Source organism: Eupeodes corollae, chromosome 3 (genome assembly GCF_945859685.1).
Source record: "Eupeodes corollae chromosome 3, idEupCoro1.1, whole genome shotgun sequence".
NCBI lineage: Eukaryota > Metazoa > Arthropoda > Insecta > Diptera > Syrphidae > Eupeodes > Eupeodes corollae.
The window spans coordinates 126,677,811-126,694,769 of record NC_079149.1 but is presented as its reverse complement, the minus strand read 5'-3'; the positions used below and the strand labels follow the sequence as shown (position 1 = coordinate 126,694,769).

At 29.0% G+C, this 16,959-nt stretch overlaps 1 protein-coding gene across 3 annotated transcripts in view; it reads left to right on the top strand.

Annotated features, from left to right (window-relative positions):
- Window positions 1-16,590, top strand: part of LOC129952694 (receptor-type tyrosine-protein phosphatase N2) — a 62,371-nt gene extending 45,781 nt beyond the window's left edge. For all 3 annotated transcript variants that reach the window (XM_056065459.1, XM_056065458.1, XM_056065460.1), the window contains 8 exons: window positions 30-1,148; window positions 1,215-1,298; window positions 1,362-1,749; window positions 1,810-1,989; window positions 2,057-2,278; window positions 2,355-2,552; window positions 7,121-7,287; window positions 7,364-16,590. In XM_056065459.1, coding sequence (XP_055921434.1) covers window positions 30-1,148; window positions 1,215-1,298; window positions 1,362-1,749; window positions 1,810-1,989; window positions 2,057-2,278; window positions 2,355-2,552; window positions 7,121-7,287; window positions 7,364-7,781 — 2,776 coding nt within the window. In that variant the 3' untranslated portion in view covers window positions 7,782-16,590. The remainder of the gene's footprint in view (window positions 1-29; window positions 1,149-1,214; window positions 1,299-1,361; window positions 1,750-1,809; window positions 1,990-2,056; window positions 2,279-2,354; window positions 2,553-7,120; window positions 7,288-7,363) is intronic.
- Window positions 16,591-16,959: the final 369 nt, after the last annotated feature.

The following is a 16,959-nucleotide window of genomic DNA, read 5'->3' as shown; positions in this document are numbered from 1 at the left end:
TAAATATTTTTTCTTTCCGTCCTCATTAGACAACCTTTAACCGAAGAACAATCTCGCATCTTGGCAACTATGCTGGAAGAGATGCAGGGAGCCGGTTTGGGTTGGGATCATCCTTTCGTTCAATGCCGCATCCAGGGTGCCTTGTTCTCTTTGCAACGCGACACCCCATTGCCACCGAACTTGTGTGCCAATTTAGCTCCTGATCCAGAGATTCTTGGTGGTCAGGGTCAGATGGCGTTTGTTCGGTTTGCCCCACCAAGCGAGGACTATGCCGAAGAGGTGTTCTTCCCGCCGCCTAAGAAACAATCTTATTTCGAACCCAATGCCAACAGGAATCATCGGCTAAGAGCTCCAGGTTTTGAGTACTCCAACTCACCCAAAGAATTGGAGTACCTGCGACCTAAGCAGAGTCCAATGGATCTGGAAATGGAACGTGAACGGGAAAGAATCCTCTTGGAAGATCAAAGGCGGAAGGAAGTCGTGGATCGCTTACGTGCTCTGCAGACTGAAATCCAGCTAAAGAACCTCCTGGCGGGATCTGCTCCCAAAGCAAACTACCCCAACGATGAATTGGTCTACTTGGGTCCACCATCAGCCGCTGGCAATGATCCTAGCTCAGTACCGGGATCCTACTTCAGGGAAAATTTCGGACCGGTCAGGGAGAACTGGCCTGTGGAGGAATCCCGAATGCCCTTCAAGCGAATGGATACCCTTAGCAGAGATGATGAAGTTATGCTAAATACGAATATCTACCCCGTTCAGCAGCCCAAGAAAGCCGAAGGTGTTTACACGGAAGGTGGATTGGTATTCATGCCGGACCGCAATCGTTTCGATATGTCTCATCTGGGGAAGGAAAAAGCCCGTGAGTTGTTGGCCAACATGCTTGGTTTTACTCGTCACGAACGTTTGGATGTCAAGAAACCCGGACCAATTGTAGGACCACCGCCTTCAGTGCATTCTGCAACCGAAAAGCCATCAGGTAAAGAATCTAAGACAACAGACAAGGCTGAGAATAAGGAAGTCCTCCCGGAGCATATCAAGGGTGAAGGCACGACAAAGAAGAAGAAAGTGGTCAAGGATCATTCGGATGAAGATCATGCACCGCACTCGGTAGACACCGAGTATGCGCATGTTTTCGTCAAAAACCCGTAAGTTTGTCTAAGCTTTTTTACTTGAGAGAAAATCTTCAATTTTTGTTGTTCTTCTTCTTACAGAGTTGACAGCTGGAGTGATGGAGTCCGAATTGTGAACGAACTGGCCAATATTCTTCACATGCGAGGATTTTTCAACTATTTGACGTAAGTTTTTGAAAGATTACAAAAAGTATGAACGCCTTCTTTAACTCAGACTATCTTTTTCAGGGTCCATCCACATGAAGTCTCTTTCCGAGTTGATTCGAACAATCCTGAGAAAAAGAATGCTACCGACATTGCTCGAGCTATCAATGATGCTCGCGTTAAGAACAACATCCTTCGTCGACTTGGTGTGACAGTTGTTCGGGCCGGAGTTGGTGATAAAATCAAGGCCGATGAAGACGGAAGTGTTTCTTCGTCACGCATTGAAATCGCCGAAGAAGGACCCGATGTAACTCATATCATGGCTTATATGTTCGCCGGCGCCGGAGCTGCTGCAGTTATCGTGATCTTTGTGACGCTGATATTAATTCGACGTCACGATAAGAAACGCGACAAACTTGGTGGTCTTCAGTCGGGCATTTCAGGAGCTGAGAGTTGCAGTAAGGATTATCAGGTGAGAATTTTGGGGTTTATATCTTGTATTGAGTGAATTTTAATTTTGTCTGTTTTATAGGACCTCTGCCGTTCTCGAATGTCAGGAAAAGGAAATACAGCGGAACCAGCAGCCAGTGGTAGAATAACATCGCTTGCTAAGGAAAACGATCGTCCTCCATCGTCAAGGTCCAGCACCTCGTCATGGAGTGAGGAACCAGCGCTAACGAATATGGACATTTCTACAGGACATATGGTTCTAGTAAGTTGTTTACTATCCCTTTCATAGAAAGTTTGAAGTTCTATAAGTGTATTTCCCCTATTAACAGTCCTACATGGAAGATCATCTCAGGAACAAGGGACGCTTGCAGCGTGAATGGGAAGCTCTCTGCCGCTATGAAGCCGAACCAAGTGCCCGAGATGCCGCTCTTCAACCACAGTGTGCAACCTTGAATCGCAACGGAGCACCCCTGCCATTCGATCATTCCCGAGTTGTGTTGAATCATCTGGCAAATGCTGAGGGATTGGACTATATCAATGCATCAACGATTGTAAGTGAAGATGACGACAGAAGTCTTTAAAAATGAGATTGGGTGGAAATGTAATTGAAAGTGGTTTGGTTTTCAGACTGATCACGATCCCAGGGCACCAGCTTATGTTGCAGCACAAGGTCCGCTACCAACGACACTGGCACACTTCTGGCAAATGATTTGGGAACAAGGAGCTGTAGTGATTGTTTCGCTGTGTCGTCTCCAAGAAAATGGTGAAGTGGCATGTGCAAGGTATTGGCCAGAAGAGGGCGCTGAGGTTTATCATATCTATGAGGTGAGTTTTAAAAAAACTTTCATCCTTGACAAATTTAAATTCAGGAGGAAAGAAAATTGCTTTCTAAAAGATGTTCATTGTTAACTTTAAACAGTTCGTGTGCTTTTGTTTTCAAATGAAGAAAATAATATCCATTTTAATTATGTAGACCTTTCTTCAGAAAGACAAACAAGGACCCGGTAAACATCCTTCGTTGTATGAATACAAATTAGTGAACAAAATAAAATTAAAATAAAGGACGAGCATGTCACGTGCCAAATCTAAATTATCTTAATCTCACACCTAGTTGACCTTTTTAATATACAAACATCATATTAATATGAAGATAGTCGTGTGAAGCACCTACGCGCCCATAACAATAAATTATAATGATTCAATTTTCTATGAACATATCTTTAAAAATTTTAATAATATTTAAATGAAGGTTAACTTAATTCAAATAAAATAGAAAACAGAAAGTGGTCGAAAATTATTTCATTTTTTACATTGTTCTACGCCTTCTTCTATTTTCAAGGCATAGGAGATAAAAGAGGACTTTTGAATGTTGCTTGGGTGTTTAATATTCAAAGAGGGTTTTGATGGTCTTGTTTTGTTTTTTAAAAACGAATTTAAATTTTCTTAATGAGTGCTTCTGTAATACAACTAAAGTTTATATATCTCAAGTTCTATCTTGATCGTCTTAAGACTTACAAGCAATAGTATTGCCATAAACCAATGAAGCGATTGATTAACAGTTATTCTTCTTTCACGTAAACGTGATGGGTTTCGTAATCAGTTTTTAAATTTAATATTTTTTCTGAATAAATATTCGTCTTTAAGACATAGTTCAAATCATTTTACATCTTAACATACTTATGTTATGAATATTATTAATGGTTATGAGTCTTCATTAGCTCTATTAATGATTTAAGAATTAAATGCTTTCACGGTTTTGAAAAAGACTATTTTGAATAAATTTTGTGTTCTGATTTCGAATCTGAACTTCGATTTGAAATTCTTTTTAAAATGTGAAATATATAAAAAGTTGTATCTGATGGAATTGTGTATGCTCGATTCGTTGCAAAAGTCTTAAAATTTTGCTTTTTTCTATTGAAACCCGTTTTATAATAAATGGATCAGCATTTCCTTAAGACCGATGACAAATAGGTGAAATTTATCAACCAATAAAGATTTGTCGAAAATTTTATTAAATTCTATGAATACTTTAACTGCATATTATAAATAGGAATTAAAGATTTCAAAAACCCCATGAAGAAAAAAAACTACTTTATGTATTTGTCAACTGCAAAAAAGTCTTTTCAATTTTTTTTGCAATAATAGGAAAAATAAGAAAACAAAGTTTGGAGTAATTTTCAAAAAAAGTGCACTTGAGCTCGTCTCATCCTTCCTAAAAAATATCCCATTCCGTGAAAAATAAGAGAACTTTTAAGGGATTGTTTAGGACATATCGATCCTCTTCGATATCGGAGTGCCAACATAAATTGTATCGTTAACGATAAATCAAAAGCTTACTGCAAGTCCATAATAGCACTAACACATTAAGTCAGTATTGAAAATTATTAATTATTATTAAGATAAGACATGACAAAAGCCATCAACACTTAATATGTTACTAACAAGTAAATACTGATCTAAACAGATACCGAGGTACTTCACTACATTTTTGCTCGCTAATGGCTGCCCGTGAAGATCAACGATGACCATCTTGCGGCAATTCTTGCAAGTATACCTCGTGGCCCTAGCCATCTGAGTCCGGAACAGAATTTTCTCCGACTTCTGGACATTTATTTTCAGCTTCCAGTCATCGCAATGTCGCTGAATATTTAGGGCCGCTTTTGCTTTTGTTAGACTACCTATCAGATCACTGCTGGTGTAAATGCTGAATAGAATCGGCGAATTCACCGCTCCCTGTTGAAGACCAATTTTAATGAGGAATGTTGTGGTGAAGTTACATTGTCACTTTTAGCAACAAACTTTCTACCGTTAAGCATATCATAAAGTATATACAACAATGGCTTGCTTATGCTAAGCCTGCTCAGTTTGACCCTCTAACCATACGGTATCAAAGGCCTTTTCCAAATCAACCAGAACAGCACCTGTGCATTGTTGTTTTGATTTATTCCATTGGATATCAGAAAAGAGTTTAGACGCAGCATGAATTGTGTCATGACCCGCCTTGAACCCGAACTGTTTATCCGGAATTATTTTGTTGTCCGCAGCCCACTTAGTCAGAGCCCTATTAATGATCTTTTCGAAAACTTTGCTGATGCTCGGAAAAAGACTTATCGACCGAAGATTTGACGGGTTGGAGTTGTCCTTTCCCTTTTTCGGGAGAGGATGAACCACAGCGGTCTTCCAATGCACTGGATAATATGCATTATTCATTGCATTATTGAAGACTGTGGTGTAAATGTCAATTGCCTCCATCGGTAAATGTCTTAGTACAACGTAATTAATTAATTGATATCCTGTAGTTTTCCTCAATCAACAGATTGACATTTTTTATTGACGACTTCAGTGTCCTAACCTCCAAGTCGTGTGGGTCTGTAAATCGTCTGTACAAGTTTTTGAGTCTTATCAGTAAGCCACTCTTGTGCCTACGTAGTGCGTCAATAATGGCGTTTCTGTAAGCGTCCATTTGGTCCCTTTTTTATTACTTTGGAATTGTCCGTTCCACCGTTCGTTTTATTGTTTCGTCCATCTGTTGTAAATGTTGGTCAATTTCTGTATTTGTCAGGTTTCTGTTGTTTGTTGGGGCTATGTCACTCGAACGAAGTTCTTTCGTTGGTGAAAAGAGGCCAACGCATCTTACTGTAATTGTAAGAGTATGCGTTGCAAAGTATTCCTCCAACTCCACGAGTTCGTTCGGAATCTGCAGCCAGTCCGCAGTGATCAATATCGTACTCGACTGTCTGTAAGCAATTTCTAGGGTAATTACTCACTTTGTCTGTAATTGTCAGTCTTGTGTCGTACAGCAAAAGATCCATCGCACTAACCATCATGCCACTGGTACTACGTTATGAGTATTATCCAAACAAAAAATAAAAGTGATTTGAAACACCACGGTAAAAGTCTAATTATTCTTATATCGTCTTGACAAATTATTAATCTTGCACACAAATTTTAACAGAAGAAAGTTTTAAGCTATTTTTCAGTGGGAATACCACTACCTTAACCACATTTTCCCACTGAAAAACTGCATTCAAATATTTTATAGAATCCTTTGGCCGTTTTAATATTATAAAGAAATATTATAAAGAAAACTGTTTTAAAGACAAATTATTGATTCTATTTCTTTACTCTGAATGTCTGGTATTTTCGGAGAGTTTAATAAATTTTTAGTAGTCTTGCTAGTCTCACATTATACATTTTGAACAACTAAGATTTTGTTTAAAAAAAGGTTCCTGATCCGCCCTTTACAATTTGACAGCAATGATTTTTCGTGCAAAAAGTACCTAGAGAATCAGTCCTAATATTTTAGTTTCTTTTTTTTCCCATCGCTCATCGTTCCAAATAACATTGAAGTTTGTATGTACACAGTTTTCCCATACGATACAATTTTGGAAAATGTTATCGACACTGGAAGATCTTTATTTTCTGACACTTTTTCTTTAATAAACGATTTCTCTTTTCTTCTTTCGTTTGTAACCTTTTTTTTAAGTTAAGATGTATTTAATTTTATTTAATTTTTAGTTTTTCTGTGTTTGTTTTAAATTTTAGTTTTCACAAAATCGTTAAAGCCGTTTTCAAAAAACCAACTTTATTATTCTTATTCGTTGTAAGAAATATTTACCAAAAGTTAAAAACCTATCTAATACACTTACCTTACTTTTATTGGCAACAGATTAAAAAATCATAAATTATCTTTAATTTGTTAAAATATTTATTAAGCTGCATTTGAAAAAAAAATTAAATTTTAAATTCGAGATTTCCCTCCAGTAATTTTTCAAAAGTTAGTAACTATAAATGTTAGTGTTAAACCTAATGTTAAAATCGTGGAACTTGTAGTTTTTTATCGGATTAGAATTTTTCAAAATAATTCAATTAAACAGAAATTACAAAAAATGCAAAATAGTTGTCTCATATTTGCTTAACACAAACAAAATATTGGATCTTGCACCTGATTACTTTTAGAACCTATTTATCTTGTAAAGTTTTTGCAAAACAATAAAACATTTTTGTCAGGGTTTGATCTTAAATTGGTTGGAGTATACAACTATTTCAAAAAGGACAAGTTTTTATCATTGAAAATATGCAATTTGGCCTTCTTAAAAAAAACAAAAATTAGTAATGCCACTGTGTTTTTTTGAGTTTTTAAAATGGTTTTTAAAGTCTTAAGGAAATAATGTAATTTATTAAAAAAAATCCCGATTTTCGAAATGACGAATTTGTTTTTAGATGAAAATAAAAATATTATAATCCCTTATTTTGCTGAAATCGGTTATTGAGGCCTTAAAAAATAATGTGTTGTTAACAATGTTTGTGCTTTAAAAACAATTTTATTCAAATTTTTGTAGATTGTATTCCAAAAATCAAATTCATATTTTTCATTTTGTTTTTTCTTCCAGGTCCACTTAGTAAGTGAACACATTTGGTGTGATGATTACCTTGTCCGCTCGTTCTACCTTAAGAACCTCCGCACCAGCGAAACACGAACTGTTACACAATTCCACTTCCTATCATGGCCACAAGGTGGAGTACCTGCATCGGCAAAAGCGCTATTGGACTTTAGAAGGTTTTATTTTCTTTCAACCATTTAACACAAAAATCCTTAAAACACCTATTTTTGTGTTTATTCTATTTCTTTTTAGAAAAGTAAATAAGTCGTACCGCGGTCGATCATGTCCCATTGTTGTCCATGGAAGTGCTGGTGCAGGTCGAACAGGAGCCTATATCCTGCTCGATTTAGTCCTAGGTCGTATGAATAAAGGTGCCCGAGAAATTGACATTGCAGCGACATTGGAACATCTTCGAGATCAACGTGCCGGCCTCGTAGCCACTCGCCAACAATTCGAGTTCGTCCTTATGGCAGTGGCCGAAGAGGTACATGCTATTTTGAAAGCTCTTCCCGCAAATCAAGGTGAAAAGAGAGAACTTGATAAGGAACAACAATCGTTGAAGGAAGAAGAACCCGACGCTGTCGACGAGTCAACGGAAAATGATGAATTGATTAAAAAAGAAAAAGAACCTACGCCTGAGAAAACTAAAAAATCCGACGACAAAAAGTAAAAACAACTTATATCTAATTTCAAAATTTTTAGTTTATATGTTTTTGAAATGTTATCTGAATGAAAGAAAATAGAAATTTTAGTTAAGGACCTTTTTGTGAAGGCTCGAAAATTTAGTTTTATAGTTTATTATTTTCTAATCATCTAATCTGTTTATCACTCAACGATTTCTATCCAGCCATTAACGTTGAGTGACCAACAAGATTATTGATTTTTATCACAAAAACAAAAGTTACACAAAAAAAAAACAAAAATATTCACTCAAAATAAAATTAAATGTTATACAAAAACAAAAATATTAATATTATAGCTACAGTTTATTAATCAATGTATTAAGTTAAAATAAAAACAAAAAATTGGTACAGTTCAGTGTAATTCAAAATTAAAAATTAAAAAAAAGATACTGAGGTAAAAATTTTAAATTTTTCTTAGACATAAGTTTAAAACAAATTAAAAAAAAAGTTACAAAAAATATATAAATAGATGTTTAACCTCTAAAAAAAATATATTATAAATATATCTATAAATATGTGTATTCCATATCAACTATCTCAATGGATGAAGAAAATTTTTGTTGACGACACAATTTGCAATGCATCATGGATAAATGTTTAACGATAAATTAAAATACATAAATAAATTAACTAAAAAAAGTATTGAAAAAAAAAATAAACAAAAAATGTAATAATATACCAGATTTTTAAGTTTTCTATTTTCTTTACAAAACAAAAATGAATATAATTTTGTTGACGACACAATGGCTTCGAAATAAGGACTATGAAAATCTAGAAAATATTAAAATAAAATAGTTAAAATAATCATTATTATAATTTATACATTTATAACTTATTCAAATATACATAAACAAAAATTAAAAAAAATTATATTCCACATTATTTTATTACAGAAAATATTTAATAATTTAAATTCTTTCGTGATTTTTTAATTTTTAGTTTTTAGTTTTTTAGTCATCACGATCGGCAGCTATTAATTAAAGTAAACAAAACAAACAAATAATTAAATATTTTCTGTACTAAAAACAAAACAAAAAAAAACAAATGTTTGATTGTAGAAAATTTAAGAAATCACAAAAATAACAACAAAAAAAGAAATTAAACTAAAGAAAAGAAGAAAAAACATTTGTATATTTTTTATTTGTCTCTCATACACACACACAAAAACACAACACAATACAACAACAAAAATGAAACACATAGTACAACACATTTATATAAATTTTTGTTTTTATCACACATTAAAACAACAACAATTCTGAATTTTTTAAAAATAGAGAACATTTAAAATACTTCTCGACAAATTTTGGTTTTGTGACATATTTTGTCAAAAATGATGTAACAATACTGCATTTAAGAGAATTATGAATCTCTTAATAATAAATATATAAAATAAAAATATTTAAAATAAAAATAAATTAAAGGAAAAATCCCATTCCTCATATATATTATATTATATTATATTATAATTATTCTTTAATGATGGTGTAAATTAAAAACAAAATTTTATGTTAAAAAAAAAACAAAACAAAAAAAATATATTGAAAAGTCTTCAGCTTTCATACATATTAATTTAAAAGAAAACATAAAATCATTCTTATACATTGAAAAAAAAATACTATATAAAATATTATTATTATATATCAAAAAATATTTATATAAATGTATAAACACAAAAATTTTACTGTGAATATATGAATAATAATACAAACAAAAAATTAATCAATTTAAATGTTATTTAAAGCAAAAATAAATATACAACACATAAATATTTATATTTATTTTGTACAGTAGATCAAAATTTTGCACAATAAATTCCTAAACGACGGATAAATTTGCTTGCAAAATTAAAACAAAAATTAAATAACAAAAAATAAAAAATATTTATGATCAAGCATTTTTATTCTCTAATCTCTTTATATCCTTAAACAAAATTATATATAAAAATATATATTCTTATATCTGTGTATTAATATATTTTTAAACATAATTTTTATTGTGAAGAAAACAAAAACTTTACTAACTCTTTTCAATGCCGCACAACATCCTTAGAGCGTTTTTGAGTGTAAAGTTTTATTAGAACTGCAATCTTATTAAAAAAACTATGAATTTATTAAACAAATTATCAAACTTTGTAAAATATTTGCAAAAAAAAAACAAAGTAATTATAAATTTAACATTAAAATATTTTATAATGATAAAATATTTTTTTTCTGCTCAATGTAACATTTGTTTCATATTTATAATTTTATCAACAAAAGTAAACAAAAAAAAACAGGCCAACAATAACAGCAAAATAGAAATACATGTAAGTTAAATAAAATTAAATTTATTAAAGCATTGAAACAAAAATCACAAAAACAAAAATACAAATTATGAAAAGCATTGTACATGAATGAATCAAAATAAAATGAACAATTCTAGTCAGGGAAGGAAACCCAAACAAACTTTATTATATTACAAGCATATTTTTAACATAAATAAATTTAAAAATAAAAAAAAAAAACATATATATAAAATTAATTTTTAACTATATTCAAGTTGCAAAAAATAAATAAAATTATTGCCGATGTCCTTATATTATTGTAGTTTGAAAAAAAAAAATATTTAATAATATACATTTACTTGCAATAAACTCATAATTACTTATCGATGTCACATACTTACTTAAGTATAAATGTAAAGTCAATACAAATTTTAGATATAAGAAAAAACAAAGAAAAACAAAAAATTTAAGGAAGAATACAACAAAAGAAAAACTTATTTGGGGAGCCGATTAAGAATAATAAAACTAAATTACCTAAACAAAATTATTTTATGCAAGGAAATACCTGAAAGTCTTAAAGAACAATTATTTATTTTATGTAATTTATTCTATACAAACAAACAAAAAATTAAGAAAAAAAACAAACAAAAAAACTTGACTATGTATATTTCAAGAATATTTAAATAAATGTTTATCAACAAAAAAAATATATTTAACAAAAATAATTTGATTTGATTTTATTATTTTTTGTTTGCTCTAATAAAACAAAAGCATTGAAAAGAAAGAAGTGATTTGACAAAAATAATCTATGACGAAGTGAAAATAATTAGGCCGTCAAAAATACTCCTTTCTGATGTATTTTGACAGTTTTGACAAATGTCAAAATTCAAAAATAATAAAACAAAGGATGGGAAAATATGGCTTTAAATTAACAATTGGCTTTTTTATATTTTTGTTTAAATATTATCGTCAATAAAAACGGGAATATGGCTTCGTTTGAGGCTTAACGAACTCCAATACCAATAAGAATGAATCTTTACGTACTTCTGATGCAAAGTGTTATCCATATTTGTCATCATCAATATAAGTTTGATGATTTCTTTACGTTTAAACATTAACATTTCCGAAATTTAAGTTTAGGTTGTTATCTCTGCTAAATGTATCAAAATATATTACACAATATATTTTGATTAATGACACCAATTGAATTAATTGTGATTATTTAATACAATTAACAATTTCTTCTTTCATTTAAATTACTTAGAATACCAAATTAGAATTTAATGTTTTATTAAAAATAGAGAAACCAAATGTATGATCAGACATGGTTTATGTCTATGATAAAAATCAATTTTAATAATAATTTTAATTATAAATTGTTTAAGAATGGGCAACACATTGTGCCAATAGAACAAACAAGACCTGCTTCATTCATGCGCATTTCTGAACAATTTTCTAATATTTGTAATTTAAAAAAAAACTTGTTTCTTTAAATTTGTGCATTCGGATTTCTAAAGTTCGATACTTAAAAACTTTTTGATTTATTTTGTATTGAACAATAAAACTTAGAATGCACAAATTGCACGTTTTTAAAGGTGAACGAATAAATTAATTTCAATAAATGTTTTAATTTTTTGATAAATTGTTTACTTAGCTGTACGTGATTTTCAAAAAATAAGGAATTGCATTGAAATTGATTTCTTTTTGTTTTTTGGGAAAGTCAAATTTATGATAGGAAAGTTTGAAATTCTCAGAAATAAAAATTATTTGTTTACTTTGGGATTTTGTTCCTTTTTTGAAAAACGATCGTTTACTTAACTGTACGTGTTCGTTTTTCGTGATTTCTTTTTTTTAATATGAAAATTTATCAGTTTTTTGATTTTCTTGTATGTTTTTATTTAAATTTTGTTTTCTTAAAAAAGTATAGAACATTAAAATTCAATGAAAAATAAATAGAACTCAGGGTTTAAACATTAATCTTTAACAAAAAAAATATATTTATATATTTATTAAAAATTATAACATTTATCAGCTTACAAATCTGAATGATCTCAAAACCATTTTTAAATGTCTTGAAACTTCAAAATAATAATTCTAACAGTCCAAGTTTAAATCTCATAGGCATTGGCACCATAATATAAACAAGGATCATAACTTCCTTCATTAATATAATTTTGGTCAGTAACCACTGAATTATTTGGCAATACTTGGGCAAAATATTGACTCAATTATTGCTAAATACAGATAAACTTTTTAAAAAGGGAAAGATTGACGTTTTTTAAACTCCGGGTTTTGCTGAAGATTTATGGAAATATTCCTTGTAGTTCGTACTTTTAGTCCACTTTCACAAAAAAAAAAAAAACCTATAGAGCTTGAAAGGTACATTTAAGGATTTTCAAAAAGTACCGTTACTTCCAGTCGGAGTTTAAAATTCAAAAGGCGCAGAAATATTTGTAATGTAAATTTCGCTACAACGATAAAGTTTTTTTTCTTTGAAAAGGGAAGAAATTGAAGCTTTAGTTTTAAATCTCAAGAATTTTTGAGAAAAGCTATCGAACAAAATTTGATGAAATTAAATTTTGCATCAGAAAAATTGGAAAAAAAACTATGGGCGTCTTAAAAAACTGTTTAGAAGATCTTATCGTAGTTTAGTTGTTTGTCGGTCTTATTTTCTAAGGCTTTTTGTCAAGAAGGTGTCTCTATAATTTTAAAACTTAATCTGAATACTTTTAAGAAATTCTGAATAGATATAATAAAAGTATTGTTTACTATTTTAATTAATTTAGTAAATTTAACTTTAAAATATTTAAATAAATAAGAAATTTAATACAATAAATAAAAATAACTATGTGGCGAACTTTTTGCCCCTTTACATTTAAATAAATGTATACAGTTTATTTGTAATCATCAAACTTGTAAAAGAATACAATCTTTAAAGTCTCAAATGATTGCAATCATTTGATTGCAGTTAAATGATTGAAAAACAAAATAAATTAATTCTTTTTGCTGCGAAATGATTGGTGATTGAAAAATATGAAGTCCTTAACAATCAAGTCTTCAATTAATGCAATCGTTTAATTGAATTAAGTCAAAGACCAAGAATATTACATTTTCAAAAGATTGCATTCTTTTACCTTTCGAATGCACCACATGTGTCAAATTTAAAAAAATTATGAAATTACTAATTTATTTAAAGTCTGTTCATAAAATGTTTTTTTTTTATTATTTTAAGGCTCCAAGAACCTCATTGATATCAAAATAAATTTTAAAATAATTTCCAAATGTTTCAAGTTCCTATTTTTAGACTCATGTCTGTTGCGAAAGTTTCTTTTGAGAGAATTTTGTATTCAAATGTTGGCAAATTCTTGACTTTCAGCTTATCAAGAAGAAAAATCAATTTCTTTCGAAAACTTGTTCCAAAAACATTAAAAAATCGTATTATTTCTATCGAAAAAATTTCAAAAATCAAGAAAAAAAAAAAGAAAAATATTGTATATAAGTAAAATTAGTAAATGCTGTATATATATTTTTTTACATTGGAAATGCTTTTTTATTTTTGTACCTGAATATGATTGGTTTTTGAAATTTTATTATGATACAAAAAATATGATTTTTCATAAAATATATAACAACTTTTCATTGAGAAAAATAGTTTTTTTTGGAAGCTTTTTGAAGTTCAAAAATTTAATTTGATACAAATCTGAAAAAAAAACTCTTCATACAAAAACGAATACATTAACAGTAGGTTGTTATCGCAAGAGATGATTACGTCTTCCGAAGGCCAGTAAGAGTCAAGAGAGAAACTTAAAACTTGGAGTTTTAACTCCAAAGAGACTCTTGGAGCATTACAATTCAAGACTTTTCAAAAAAAATGAGGATCACTTTAAAAAATATGAAATATTTGTATGTGTAATTTTGTTACCTAGTTAACGCACAAAATTTAAATTAATTTATTTTACTCTTGACACTCGTATTTTTAAGTTGAAAAGTGTCCTATGCGATTGGTCTGTTTTTCAATTTCTTGTTAACATTTCGATTTTTCAAGTGATTTGGAAAGCCGGATATTCATCAGAATGGGACATTTTTGAAAAAAAAAAATACAAAAACCTATGAAAAATGACAACTTAAAGTCTTCGGGACGATTTTTAAGTCATATCAGTCGCTGACTTTTCCATATCTTTGTATATCTCTTTAGACACTTTTTACAAGTTCTATATTCTATATCTCCTTCCCTTTTCCATCCTTACGAGACCAACACCACATTTTTCAAAGAATTTTCCCAACAAAACAGCCTTGAGATTAAGTTTCCAAATGTCAATATAACAGCCATGGATTTCAAAATAGAGATATTAAGTCCGAGGGTACTTCGAACTGTCTTAGGATTAGTTTCAAGTAAGTTTTTCAATTTTTTGTCGAAAGTTCAACTTTTCATCATCTTATATTTTTTTAAAAACTTCTCATGATAAAACATCATCACTATAAACTTTGTCATTCATCAATTCATCAATATTTTTTAACAGCCTCAAAATAAAAGCGGAATATGTAGGTACGTACAGTTGTCCAAAAATTATATCTGTAGATCAAAAATACATTGCTTGCCAAGAAATTCCCTTTCTATCTTTTTGTTGTAGTTTACATAATGTTGCTTTACTAATTTTTGTTTGTTTGTAGTTCTAACATATTTTTGAAATTCAATTCTTCATAAGCACTCTTAAATTGCGTCCACTCCCATTTTTGAACGAAAGTTTTATTTATTTATTTATTTTTGTCAGTTCTTTGTCCACAAATCCAGATTTAAAGTATTTTACCCAAAATTTCAAAAAATCGTTTCCACAGGGAGGATAAAATGAATGATGGCTTAATTATTTTATTTTTTTTTATATATTATGTTTTAGAGCGTTTTTACTGTTTATTTTCTGTTGTATTGGATTTCCTTGCTCCATAGAGTTTTTCTTTTTATTTATATCTTTTTAATAATATGATGTTTTTTAACGATGTCTTCAACTCAAAAACTATTATTTGAAATTCCAATAAGTCGAAAGAAATTTTGAAAAAAAATTTAATATACATTTTTGCCGTGCTTATTCGACTTAGAGGGTTTCTACTATACAAAATTAGAAAAAAAATATAAAATAGAAAAAAGAATACTAGCATTTATTCTTAAAAATTATCGGGGAATGTTAACTATGATTCAAAAAAATAATAATAATTGATTTTGTACATAATTCACGTACTAAAAATATTTATTCAAATAGACGTGCATATTTAAATCCATTCCAAAAATAAACATAATAATTATGAAATCATTCAAATACGCAAATTCAATAATTTTGAAATATTTCAATATTTATATTTTCAATACTTAAACAATTTTAAAAATAGTCAAAATATAAAAAAATACATACAAATATAAGTAAACATAAATAAAATAAATGTATGAAATATTCAAACAAAAATAATAAAAGACGATAGACATTCAGCAAATAGATTTTATTCTGAAACTTCACCTTCACAGCAAATATAAAAATTTGTTTTATTACACAAAAATATATATAAACAATGATAAAATAGACAAAAACGATATTTCACGTTCCTTAGTAGACAAAAAATAAAACATAAATTTAACCATGAAAATTAAGTAGAAATTCAAATCTCTATAGTTTCTAAAAATTAAAAAAAAATATATAGAATGTGTATATTCAAAATATAATGAACACTTAAATACTCAATATATATATCTTACAAGAAAAAAGAAGTAATACAGAAAACCAGATTAACTAAACCAATTTTAAAATAGAAAAATTAATAATTTAAAATCTAAATAAGTTTCTAAGGAAGCAATACTTAAAAATTACAGATTTATTAAAAAAAATATTCACTATCTAAATATTATGTACAACTTCAAATCTTTATAAAAACCAAATACTAATATTCCTTATCGCAAAACATGCAATTTTTAAATTAATGAAAACCAGATTGAAAAAATTATACTGTAATACATATTTGTTACATATGGAAAAATTATTCTAATTATAAAAAAATGTTTATTTAACTTATTAATTCCTCCTCATATATTTCACTTAAAAATTAATAAAATAGTTTAAAATATAAACAACAATTATTCAATATGATAAAATATTCGAATTCAAATATTTCAAATATTCACTAAAATCTTAAATTAAATGTATGTATTATTATAATTAATCAAAAAGTAGAAAATTAAAGTAGCGAAGAGCATAACAAGCAACAAAATTGTTATTTTTTCAAAAAAAAACTAAATTTTGGATTTTTGATTTCTGAAGACGATTTTGAAATGAAATGGAAGTGTGGGAATGAAGATTTTTCTTAAATTAGTAATTTTGATTATTGGAAGGGAACATTTAATTTATTTTTATTCTATTTCTTCACATTTTTAATATTTTCACATTTTTTTTAAATATTTGATAGAAAATAATTTTGCATTAAAATTGTTGTTTTAGTTGTAGAAATATGATTGATTTTATTAAATGTATGATCGGTTTTTCATTTGATTTTAGACATTTTTCATTTTGACAAAAGTATTGACAAAAAAAAAACAAATCCACATTTGGAATCGCAGTAAGTATAAACACCGACAGTTTCTTAATTGTGTTTTTAAAATTAAAGTAAGATCAAAAGTAAAGTAAGTTTCAGTAAGTATATCCATAATGGTTAATGTTTCTGTAAGACAACTGATATACTCTGCAATACTTTATATATTAAACTTTTTATTTTTTTATATTGAACGTGAACTAATGGGGATATGAATACCCTTATAATGATTTAACAAAGTGCGAGAAATTAGGATAGTATTAAAGGATTGGGAAGAAGGTACCGATGCACATTGATTTTGAATGTCTACAAATGGTACAGACTGGGAA